The following is a 13,184-nucleotide window of genomic DNA, read 5'->3' on the forward strand; positions in this document are numbered from 1 at the left end:
GCACTGAGCCTACATTTCAGGCCATTTTGATTGGGGTAGCCTGGCATTTGGGCCCTTCCCAACTAAAGAACCACGAGGGGCATACATTCTGTTTTAGGAGGATTGTTACTGTGTGTCACTTGCAGGGGGGTCTGTAATAGAAACTATTCGTGCTTCATACTTCTTTACCACAGCTCATATCTGATTTTAGCTGCAGCTGTGGTGGACAGTTATGCACATGGATGGCTTCCTACTTGAAGCACCTACCGTATCACTCAGCTTTTTGCAGCATGGAGTGTGGGAGTAGTTAATGTCCCGAGGATCAGCCTTCAACCAAGTGTAGCTAAAAACTCAACCTCACAGGGCCAATTCTGAAGTGCATACTAAACAGTTCTCTGGAGGGTGGCAGGCAGGATTAAGCTCTGTTGCCCACTGTGCTAACACTCAATAATGCCCCCTTTACCGGCTTTCTCTCCTCTAGTCCACTCTCTCTATTCCCTCTCTCCAGCTTCTAGGATCTCTTCCCTAATAAACTGCCTGCTTCCAAGTTGTGTCTCAAGCTCTGCTTTGGGGGAAATGTAAATTAGGGCAGAATCTCAAAATACTTTAGCCCATGGCATTAATTCTCACAGAAATATTTACTGAGTGATTATAATGGATCGGGCAGTGTATTAGATACTGAAAATACGATGGTGAACAGGAGATCAAGTGTGATGGTGTACATGGATAAATGGGCAATAATTGAATAATGTATCAAGCATTATAACAGGGTAAACATGGGTGCTATTAGTTGTGAAGCGTGGCCAGGTTTAGGATCCCTGAATTGCCCCTTGCAAAAATCCCATTTGCTAAGTAGTAGGGGAGAGTGAATGACAGAGGACAAGGCAGCCAAAGCATCCCTAGCTTGGACTTTGTGCCCAACTCCCAGGCTTCAGTTTGGGACTGAGGTAAGCCTAAGTGGCATGGCCGAGTCCTCCCTTCCTCCAGGCCACTACTTTGGCCCTCCTAGAGCCTTCATTGGAGGGAGCCCCATGTTGCTCTTACAGCATGAATCAAGTGGTGCTTCATAAAACCTCAAGCCTGAAAAAAGGAAGCACTTCCTAAACCCCCACCCCCCAAAATCCCCAAAGAGAATACATTCTGCCCGCAAAGCCAGAATTTTATTCCTTACGACACAAAAACTGCCCGTTTGTACTGTGGCCTTAGAACCTTAACCTTGCCACAACCATTACCCTCCTTAGTGCTATATTAAAGGTGGAAACTTGAGCCCAATAAAAGTTAAAATGTGAACTGAATGTGACTTTCCTCCCTTTTTTCCTGCTGTATCCCTAAGTCTTCTGCTTGAAGGACTTTAGAACACTGTGTACATCTAGTGAGAAAAGTGTCCTGAGGCCTTCTCACCTAAAACTAACTATTTTGAGGCTATTCAGCCAAATTGGTCCTGGCCCTTGGTAATTCCTTTGCCAGTATCTTTCTATCAGTGGGGAACTTGGGTTCTGAATCCCAGTCAATGGCTGGGCCATTGGTGCTCCCAGAGTTCCAATGAGCCTTTCCACAAAGTTTTAACTGGGTTAAACATGGAGTTACCATCCAGTTTTCTCCACCTCACATGAAATGAACATCTTGTCTTCACCTGATGCTGAGAACTGATACTATCTGGAACTTATAGCTTCTTGAATTTTTCCTGTTTTAGCACTAATTTTTCCTGTTTGCTAATGACAGGAAAACCCAGCTCAAATTAGCTTAAGCAAAAATAAAAACAAAACAAAACAAGGCACCCCTCCCCCTAGCACATTATCAATTCATGCAACTGCAAAGTCCAAGGCTCAAGTAATGTTATAAGGAGTCTTTTTCCATCTTTTGCTCTCCTCTCTGCTGTGTTTGGCTTCACTCACAGGCAGGCCTTCTTCAAATGGAGGCCACTAGTACAGCAAATGCAATTTTTACTTTCGATTGGGCCCAACAGTCTTGGCTTGACTCACGTGCCTACTCCTAAACCAGTCACAGAAGCCAGGGGAATGTACTGCTTGGCTTGGCCAGGCCTAGGCCACACGCTCATCCTTGAAACTGGGCTGCAGGAATTTGCTCTGAAGAAGTGTGGTGATTGAGACTGGTAGATTGAGACCTGTGTGTCTGTGTGTGTGGGGGCTGTATGTGTGGGTGTGCACACACACACACACAGGGGGTAGTGTGGGGAGCATGGACGCTGGTCAGCCAAAACAATTCCCCTCTCAGTCCCTCTGTTGAGCTCCACACATATCCCTGAGACTGGACTCCTGTGGGACATGGATACCTGCCCACATTGGACTTGTCTGTGACGTCAGCTGTTCTCCAGAGGTGGGGACCACCATTCTTGCTTGAAGTATTCCCCAGACTCTGTCTAGCCTGCTTACAGCTTGTCCTCTTCCTGCTCTAAATGTTCCCACCAAGCTGCACAGTGCATGCAATGTCCTTTCAGACACTTTGGCAACTAGTGAGTCATGTACACAAAGAACCATTCAAAGCAAAATGTGGTCATTTCTCTGAGAGAGTAGTGAAAAGATGTTTGGAGAGTGGAGATAAAGGCATATAACATCTGGCTGGGAGCATGAGAGCAGACAAACGATTCAGCGACTATCAAGCACCCAGGACAAGCTTAAGGGTAGGATGAATAATGATAATAACAATGATGATAATAACAGCAGCTAATATGTATAGTACTTAACCATATGCCAGGCCCTGTTCTAAGAACTGTGTGTGAATTAACTCAATGAATCCTCATAATACTCTTTCAAGTAGGTACAATTATTACCCTGTTTTAGAGTTGAGGTTAAGTAACTTGCTCAAGGTCACGTAGTAAGGAGGTGGCAGCATATGACTGGGTTCCTATCATGGAGGGTCTTAAAGGCCAGCATACAGTGTTAGCCTTGACTTGTAGTTCTTTGAGTAGCTGTTTCATGTTTCCCAATGGACTCAAACTTCCTGAGAACAGCACTTTGTACTACGCTTGGGGAGAAGCTACATATGTACCTCTTTGAATAGACCACCTTTACTGACTGGAATGAGCATTCTTACACACAATAAATGAAGTCTTCCACAGTGGTTAGAGCATTGTGGATCTGACAGGAAGTTATGGATCTGACTAATTGAGGCTTTCACCTCTGACTCAATGTGTGACTCTGGGTAAATGAACTAACAGCTCCATGCTTCTGACTTTCCAACTGTAAAAGAGAGGGAAAAGAAGTAGCCAACATACTTCACAAGGACACAGCAAGACCATAATAAATAAATAAATAAATAAATACACATATTAAATTCTTGCAACACTTAAGAGAAAGGTACTAAAGAAAGCAAGGTATTTTTCTTAGTTTCACCATAACATCAGTAATCAGCAAATATGCATTAGGAGCCAAACACATTAGATACTATGGGATTACAACAGAATAATGAAACATGATTTCTGCTAGTCCCTGTTTTATAGGATTTGATGGGTAAGATCAGTTTGATTGGTAAATATACAGATTACTTAACAGAATATCAAAATGGTAAAGTACATTAGCGCTCATCTGGTTCAACATATATATTTGAAAAATGAGATTCAAAAGGGATATGTAATAGTCTCAGGAAGAGTGTTACTAACGGGGAAAACACGTGTCTTCAAAGAAAAGGCCTGGGCTCTGAACTTCGGTTGAAGAGGTTACCATCTGCCAGTCGCTTAGTTTCTTTGAACCAAATTCCTTTTCTCTAAAATGAGGATAATAATTTACTTCCAAGAGTTGTTGTGAAGATTAAGTAAAATCATGCATGCATGTAAAACTTTAATCCAATGCCTGGCTTAGCACCACAAGTCAACTATTATTACCGTTACCTCTGCAGGAGAAAGCTCTTTTCTGGCTCTTCTTCTGTAAGAAAAAACATTCCTTCTCCAGTCAGAGGCCATTCACAAGGTCGCAGCAGAACAGAAAGTGCTTTCAACTACTCGGAGATAGGTGCTGCAGGAACATGGACCCAGCCATCCCGGGAGGCAGAGCACAGCCACCTTGGCAAAGCCCATCTTCCATTTCCTTCCGTTCCTTTTCGGGAGAGCCAGGCTCCCCCCCACGCACTCGGTCATCTTATTCTCTTGCTTCGCCAGGTCGCTGGCCCCTCTCTGGCTTCTCTTTGCATCCTCTCGGTCATGCGGGCTCCGCGGCAGCCGGGAGGCCAGAGCCTGCCGCTCGCTCCCTCCACGCCCCAGTCTTCCTCTCCGCTTCCGTGGGCCGCAGCTGCTTTCCGAAGCCAGGGTTCCCGAGGGGATTGACGCGCTGTGTGGAGGAGCGGTTTCTTGCTGCGCGCCTCTCAGGAGCATTACGGCCGGGCTCGTTCCCGGCTCCGGCCGCCAGTCCCAGCCTCCCGGGTCCGGAGTGGGGACTGGCGGAGGCGGCGAGGGAGGGAGCGCGAGTGAGGAGGCACGCGCCCGCCCGTCCGCGCCCAGACCGCCGCAGCCGTCTTAGCAGCCATGGCCGAGCGCCGCGCCTTTGCCCAGAAGATCAGCAGGTAAATCTGGGGCGTGGGGCTCGCCACCGCAGCCGGGGGAAGAGTCGGAGAGTCCTCCTGGCCCGGGCCTAGGAGGCGGGTGGGTGTGGCGACGCGGACGCCGGGATCCCGCGGCCTGGTCGGCGGCTGGGCGGAGGGGCGGGAGGGGGCTCGCGGCGGCCGCGGTGGCTGCCGAGGCCTGGCGCCGCCCTCCGAACCCGGCCCTTAGCCCGCGCCTTGTCCGGGGGCGCTGAGAGCCCCGCACGCCCGCGCGCCCGCCTCCGCCGGCTCCTCGGGCCCCCGGGCCTGGAGTTCGCGGCGGCTTATTGAAGGGCGGGCGGGGGAAGCTCATCGGCCGGCCGCTCGGCGCTTCCCAAATTCTTTGTGTCCCCACTCCCGGGCTGGCCGGGGCCCTTTCCCTCTCCCCGCCCACCCCCGTTGCCCCTCAGGAGGGTGCGGGGGTCCGCCCTCGTCTCCACCCCAACAAAAGATTCGGCGCGTGGCGGGCTCCCGGCCGGTGCAAGGCCGCCTCTCCTTCAAGCCTCTCTCCCTTCCCAGAAATCTGACAGGAATCCTTTTTGCACCCAGGGGTCCAATTTAGAGTGGGCTCGTGCACCCAGAATCGAAAACGTACGGCCTAAATGAAAAGTTGAGAGCTTCTGGTCTGCACCTTCTGTGTCTAGCTGCCCGATCTGACGAATTGTAAGCTGGAGCTTGATCCTAGTAGCGTGTGAATGTAAACTGTGCCTGTGTTTCTCATAGCTCCAGAGGAAGATGGATGATAGGCAGTGTTCTTTATACACCGGCCCTTTGACTCGTGTTTTAGGAGTCTAGCAGTGAGCAAGCGATCACGGTTGAGGTTTCTCAGCTTTTCACCTACTTGTGATGGGGAGGTTGCCACCTTTCTCCCTCCTAAAACTTATAATTGAATTACGGTGGAGGATTCTAATATTTGTAGACTTTCATTGTGGAATATATCAGTGTGTATGACACTAGACATTTTTTGTTTAATAAGACCATATTTATGTTAATCTGAAGTCCCAAGAGAAGAAACATTCGAATGTATTACTTTTTCGACAATTGTATTTCTGTGACTGGATCTTTTTAGTTTGCTGATATTTATTAAAGATTTTTGGACCTACCAAACAGGTCGTTTCTTAACTGCTTGCACTTCCATAGTGTTACTCTATTTTGGCACTTTTTCATTTAAAACTAACACCTGTTTCATTTAAGCTTTGTGCTTTTTTTTCTTTTGAGCTTTAAAACACATATTTCATTTTCTCCTTAAGAGACAAAATAGCAAGTGCTTAAGAGCATAAGCTCAGACTGTGACCACGGGCTTAAATCCTGACTGTTATTTTCCAAGTTGGCACCTTGGCCAAATTGTTTAAGTTCTCTTAAGCTTTACTTGTTTGGAAAACGGGTAAAAAAACCGGTACCCAGCTCATAGAGTTGTTGTGAACATTAAACGGAATAATTTGTGTAAAGGGTTTAGTACAGTGTATGGTATTTACTAGCTATCATGGAACACTTAACAATAATTAGTATAACCTAGGGAGCTGTCATAGACTTAATGGGAAATTATTACTTTTGTTCTTCTTAAAATTTTTTTTGTAAAATAACTTGGTTTTGTTTCTGAAGGCAGTGCCATTTAAAAATAGATGTCTTACTTGACATGCATGCTTAGTATTAATTTCTCTTAAATAGAACCAAAAGCTTATCTCTGAGAACATTGTGCTGATCAAGAAAGTGCACATTAGGGAGTTAGGTGTGAAATACATACAATGTCTGTTCTCCATTCATGGAATTTGTTCTCAGATAGGGCATGACAAAACACAAGAAAAAAAGATAACCAGTTTTGCAAAACAACAAAAAAATTCAAATTAGTATAGCCGTGTAAAGTTATAAAAGTTAAGTAAGGCAATGGAAATGAAGAGACATGCATAGATTGGAGAGATACTTAGGAGGTAGGCATGGCAGTGATTGATGATTGCTTGGATAAGGAAGGTGAGGAAGACTGAAGAGTCTCGGAGGACATCCAAGTTTCTGATTTGGGCAACCAGGATGGAGGCAGTTGTTGAGAAAGGGAGGATAGGAGGAAGAATGGGTGTGAGGGTGGGAAATGAGGTGGGATGGAGATGATGATTCAGTTTTGGACGTGTTGATTTTGAGGTGCTCATGGAGCATTCAGAGGGAAGTGTCTATGAGGCTGTTGGTACAGGTTTAAGGTGCAGAAGAGAGATTGGGTTGGAGATCTAGATTTGGGAGTCATCAGCAAGTAGATTGTAATTAAAGCCAGAGGAGTAGATGAGATAGTAGAGGAGGAATGCACAGGCTTAATCTGGAGTGAAGACCAAGGACAAAACTGTTATAGATGATGAATTATTATCTGCTTATTGTGAATGAAAGATACTTTCCTCCAAGTTACCAAATATGGCTGAATAATACCTCTGAATAAATTACTGTTCTGCTTCTTAGTTTCCTACTGGGGGAAGTATAGCACAACTCTGGAGACAGACTGCCTGGTTTGACATCCTAGTACTGCCCCCCATTGTGTAAACTTGGGTGAGTTACTTCCTCTCACTTTTGCCTCATTTTCCCTATCTATAAAATGGGGTTAGTAGTAGGACTCACCTTATAGGATTGTTGTAAGGATTAAATAAATCCATATGTATAAAATGCTTATGATAGTGCTTTTTAGATAATAAGTGCACAGTAAGTATCACTATTTTTTATTATTACAGGATTTATAATATGGCCTAGGACTATTATTTGGAAGTAATAATCCTTTTTATGATATATCTGTATGAACTTTGTTGCTCTGTGAAAAGCCTGTTGCTACTGGAAAACTTATTTTTCTTTTTTAAAGCTTTATGATTTTTCAGAAACCTTTACTTTGAAAAGAATTATACTGATCTCTTTTCTGGCTCAGTTATTTTCTAGCCCTTTGCATTTAGTGCTGTTATTTTTTGAGGCTGTGATTTGGTGATTTTTCAGAGCTCTTTATTCTGCATCACTGATTGTGCTACTAACCTTGGCTCATCATAGAAAAGCAGACTTCATGTTAAGTATTGCCTCTTGTCTGTTCTCCCTACATTTATGTATGGCTGCGTTGGATCTTTGATGCTCTGAATGGGCTTTCTCTAGTTGCGGTGAGTGGGGGCTATTCTTTGTTGTGGTGCACAGCCTTTTCATTGCGGTGGCTTCTCTTGGTGTAGAGCACAGGCTCTAGGTGCACGGGCTTCAGTAGTTGTGGCATGCAGGCTCAGTAGTTGTGGCTCACGGGCTCTAGAGCACAGGCTCAGTAGTTGTGGCACATGGGCTTAGTTGCTCCGTGGCATGTGGGATCTTCCAGGACCAGGGATCAAACTCATGTTCCCTGCATTGGCAGGCGGATTCTTAACTACTGAGCCACCAGGGAAGTCCCTGTTCTTTTTTTTTTTTTTTTTTTTTTTTGCGGTACGCAGGTCTCTCACTGTTGTGGCCTCTCCCGTTGCGGAGCACAGGCTCCGGACACGCAGACTCAGCAGCCATGGGTCACGGGCCCAGCCGCTCCGTGGCATGTGGGATCTTCCCGGACCAGGGCATGAATCCACATCCCCTGCATTGGCAGGCGGACTCTCAACCACTGCGCCACCACGGAAGCCCCTCTCCCTACTTTTTGAGGACAAGGCATATGCCTTGTTAACCTTTGTAATCACTCCCTAGTGTATAATAGGTACAATTTATGGAATGTTGATTGTAGATAAATGATCTAGGATTTTCTTTGGATTATTTTGTCCTATCACTTGATACTCAGCTGTAATGAAGAACATTTGCGTATACTTAAAACACTTTTTACCACATTCTCATCTTCATAACCCAGAGGACAGAAGAACATAGTAAAGAAGGTAGGCTCTAGGTCACATTACCCAGGTTGAAATTCTACCTATACCAAATAATAGCTGTGTAATTCTGGGCAGTTGATCTAACCTCTTTGTCTTTGTTTGCTCATCAGTAAAGTGGAGCTTAAAAACTTCTGTAGGATTAATTTGAGGATTAAATGAGATAATACATGTAAGACACTTAGAACTGTGCCTGAACATAATAAGCATTCAAAAAATGTTAGCTGCTGCTATTATTCCTATATTGTTTACTGTTATTTATTTATTTATTTGTTTACATTTATTGGGGTATAGTTGTTTTAAAATGTTGTGTTAGTTTGTACTGTACAGTGAAGTGGAGTTCCCTGTGCTATACAGCAGGTTCTTATTGGTTATCTATTTTATACATATTAGTGTATATATGTCAATCCCAATCTCCCAATTCATCCCACCCCACCCCACCCACACTTTCCCCGCTTGGTGTCCATATGTTTGTTCTCTACATCTGTGTCTCTGTTTCTGCCTTGCAGACCGGATCATCTGTACCATTTTTCTAGGTTCCACATATATGCATTAATATACGATATTTGTTTTTCTCTTTCTGACTTACTTCACCCTGTATGACAGTCTCTAGGTCCATCCACGTCTCTGCAAATGACCCAGTTTCGTTCCTTTTTGTGGCTGAGTAATATTCCATTGTATATATGTACCACATCTTCTTTATCCATTCCTCTGTTGATGGACATTTAGGTTGCTTCCATGTCATGGCTATTGTAAATAGTGCTGCAATAAACATTGGGGTGCATGTGTCTGTTTGAATTATGGTTATTTACTGTTATTTATTATTCCCATAATCCAGATGCAGAACTGAGGCCTACTGAGAATGAGATTATTTGCTTTAATTGGGGCTCAAACCCTAGTCCTCTGATTTCAGATCTTAAATTATTATTATTTGACTGTATTTTCTTTCTGCAAAATATTTTCTTCTGTGGTAGTTCTAGATTTTCTAACAGTGCTGCTATTAGTGTACCAAAAGTTATCCTTGTTTTCTTAATCTTTGTTAATTTCTTATCATTTTGTTGCCTAAGAAGCAGAATTTAATGAAAGGCTTTCATCAGATCTTTATTTCCAAGGAAAATCTTACATGAGTAGGATTTCCTGGATATAGGCTTATTTATAACCTCAATTGTTTTTAGTCTTGAATCTGTTCATAACTCTGGCTGAATAGGCCCAATCTTTTAATCTACTTTGTTCAGTTCATCATCTCACTGCTGATCAAAGTAAATCCTTTCCACATAGTATCAACTATTTCAGTGCTGCCTGTTTCATCACTTTGGACACATATACCACTTCCCTGACCTCTGTTGTACTCATCTCACTAACTGTTAATGCTGAATATCTAACCTATTTCTTGCTCCTGAGCTGCAGAGTAGTATTAGAGGGAGACTAGAATAGTCCAGAGTTGATCTTTTTTTTTTTTTTTAAATTATTTATTTATTTATTTGGTTGTGCCGGGTCTTAGTTGCAGCAGGTGGGCTCTTCAGTTGTGGCAGGCGGGCTCCTCATTTGTGGTATGCAAACTCTTAGTTGTGGCATGCATGTGGGATCTAGTTCCCTGACCAGGGATGGAACCCAGGCCCCTTGCATTGGGAGTGCAGAGTCTCATCCACCGTGCCACCAGGGAAGTCCCCAGAGTTGATCTTTTATTAATTAATGTCTTCTCATTTGAAATGAGGTTTATTCCAAATAATTTCTCTTATTTATCATCTTTGTTTCCCTACCCCATCTTTTACCGAAAAGTTTGGGACCATACCACATGAGTCCTTCATTTTAACCTCAGCATATGACTGTCCCAATATATCATTCAACCATCTTTCTCTTGAGCCTGAAGGGTGTCTTGTACCTAAAACTTACCTGTTTTATTGTACTTTGAATCCCATACCTTGCTACCTCCACCCAACCTTGATCTCACAATTTTCCCTTTCCTTTCTAGCATCTTCAATCTATTCTTTTTTTATGGATGTTTCCCTTAAGCCATAAGACTTATCCTGCCTTTCTCATCATAAAACAACCGTTGAGTCTTCTGGCATTTCTGGCTGCCAACCAATCATTCCTTTTTCTTTTATAGTCAGCTTTCTCACATGTATGTGGTATAGTCACCAGTACTTCCTGCCTGTTCTCTTTCTCATCAATCCTGGGGCCATATGGCAGTGCTTACCATGCTACCTTATGTGTACTTGGATTATAGAACTCTTGAGAATTAGGAACATTTGACTTTTTTCTTTTGTTCATCACTGATTTCATGAGGTACAGTTTTTTTTTCTTTTTCTTTTAAAAGTTTCTCATGCTTGCCCTCCTTTCCCCTTTCCCCCTATTTTATACTGCTTTTCAGAGCTCTTTGAGGGCTGGTCTAGGTCTTTTTATCTCCAGCGCTTAGCACAGAAACTTGTGTAAACTGGACGCATAAGAAGTGTAGGAATGAACGCCACCCTGCCACCTTGGAGCATCTTTCATTGCCTCACGACAAGGTCATGGCTGATCTAGTCCCTGCCTCCTCTAATTCAAACGTGTTCCAAATGAAGTCTCCCTAAAACACAACTTTTATCATGGCATCCTTATGTTCAAAAATCTAAACGTAGTGGCTTCTTATGGGGTTAAATCCAAACTCCTGCTTGCATTTTAAAGTCATCTATAATCTGGTCCTTCTCTTGTTGCTTATTCTCTAGCTTACATTTTGGACTAGTCAGTCTGGTGTTTTCACTTTACCCCCACAAATGCTCTGCTCATTTCCATCTCTATAACTGTTCTGTTGTTTTTTTTTTAATATATCCTGCCTCTCCTTTTCTAAATCTTACCCTTTGCTTCAGAGTACTCCAAGCTGCTGTCCTGACATTTAGGATAACCATCTCCTTGCTTTTCTTTATTTTTACTACCTATGAATGCATCCCTAAGCAATATAATTTTTAATTTTTGAATTCATTTAAATAGAATCATACTGTATGTTTGTATGCTTTTCTGTCTTACTTCTTTTGCTCAAAATTATATCTGTCAGATTCAGCCATGATGTTACAGCAGTTGCAGTTCATTCATTTTCATTGCTTTATATTATTTCATTGTATAAATATACCACAATTTTCCATTCTACAGTAGATGGACGTTTGGGTTGTTTCCAGTTTTTGACTATTAGAAACAGTGTTGCTATGAGCATTCCTATACATATATTCTGGTACATATGTTCATGAGTTTTTCTATGGAATGCTCAGGTGTGGAATTGCTGGGTTTTTATTGCTTGTCCTAGCAGTTTTATTTATCATCAAGTTTATTAGGCTTAGGCTATGCCAAACTGTTTTCTAAGATAGTTGTGGAAGTTTACACTCCCACAATGTTGCTTTACATAGTTACCATCACTTGGTATTGCCAACTTTTTCATTTTGCCAATCTGGTGGATGCATGATGCTATCTTATTGTAAAAGTTTTAGTACATATTTACTTGATAACTTATGAGATTGAGCCCTGTTTTGTATGTTTATTGACCATTTGAATTTACTCTTTTGTAAATTACCTAATTAAATAGTTTGCCGTTTTCCTTCCTTGTTTTTTCCCTTTGGATTGTCTTTTTCTTATTGATTTGTGGGAGTACTTTATGTGTATTCAGTAGATTAATCATTTATTGATTATATGTTTTGCAATTTGCAAATATCTTTTCCTACACTGTGGTTTGTTTTTTAACCCTTTTTATAGAGTCTTTTACTTTTTTTTTTTTTTTTTGGGGGGGGGGGGCTGCATGTTGCAGCATGTGGGATCTTCGTTCCCTGACCAGGGATTGAACCTGGGCCTCCTGCAGTGGAAGCGTGGAGTCTTAACCACTGGACAGCCAGGGAAGTCTAAAATGGAGTCTTTTGAAAACTAAGTTTTAATGCAGTATATCAGGGTTTTTTTTTTTTAATGTTTAGTATTTTGAGGGTCTTGTTTAAGAAATATTTTATTCTCTGAGGTCATTAAGATATTCATCTGATTTATAATAAACTTTGTAATTACCTCCGTTGTGTTTAGGTTTATATTCCACCTGGACTTGATATGTGTATGGTGTGAAATTTTAATTTTTTCAGAATGGATTCTCCTTTCCCCATTGATCTGTCCTGTCATGTCTATAATAGATGTGTGTGTCCTTATTTGTGGGTTTTTTTAATGGGCTCTCTATTTTGTCCCAGTGGTCTGGTTATACATCTTTTCACTAATTATAAACAATTTTCATTATAATAAGTTTTGGAATTTGGTAGACTATCTGCTCCCACCTTAAAAAAAAAAAAAAGTGTCTTAGCTGCTGTTACCTTTTTGAATTTCCATGTATATTTTAGAATCTACCAAAAACAAACAAACAAAAAACTCCCAAATCCTATTAGAATTTGATTGGGATTGCATTGAATCTGTACATCAATTTGGGGGAGAAACGACATTCTTATAATACTGATTCATGGTCGTGGTGTATCTCTCCATTTATTTAGGTCTTCTGTATATCACACAATGAAATTTTGTAGTTTTCTCCGTAAGGTTCTTGCATATCTTTTGTTAGATTTATCCCTAGGTATATAACAATTTTGTATCAGCTACATACCTTGTTAAACTCTTGTTAAATCTAAGAATGTATCTGTGGATTCCTTTGTATTTTCTTTTCTTTTTTTTTTTTTTTAATTTTTACCAAAGTTTAATAATAATCCTTGATTATTCAAAATGGGCGCAGACTCTTCAACTCTGGACAGTCCTCAGGTTACACAATAGCTTTGTGGGACTGATTCAACCAGAACAGTTATGCTTTCTCAGGAAAACACAGTGTCAGTCTTTTTCAGG

General features: G+C 42.1%; 1 protein-coding gene across 10 annotated transcripts in view; it reads left to right on the plus strand.

The window, feature by feature from the left end:
* Positions 1 to 4,163: 4,163 nt before the first annotated feature.
* The window catches only part of DOCK7 (dedicator of cytokinesis 7), a 194,636-nt gene continuing 185,615 nt past the window's right edge, over positions 4,164 to 13,184 (plus strand). For all 10 annotated transcript variants that reach the window (XR_010835206.1, XM_059051798.2, XM_059051848.2 and 7 more), the window contains exon 1: positions 4,164 to 4,494. Coding sequence is in view for 9 of the 10 variants with exons in the window: in XM_059051798.2 (XP_058907781.1) it covers positions 4,457 to 4,494 (38 nt within the window). In the remaining variant the exon portion in view is untranslated. The remainder of the gene's footprint in view (positions 4,495 to 13,184) is intronic.

This window comes from Kogia breviceps, chromosome 1, assembly GCF_026419965.1.
Source record: "Kogia breviceps isolate mKogBre1 chromosome 1, mKogBre1 haplotype 1, whole genome shotgun sequence".
In the NCBI taxonomy this organism is placed as follows: domain Eukaryota; kingdom Metazoa; phylum Chordata; class Mammalia; order Artiodactyla; family Physeteridae; genus Kogia; species Kogia breviceps.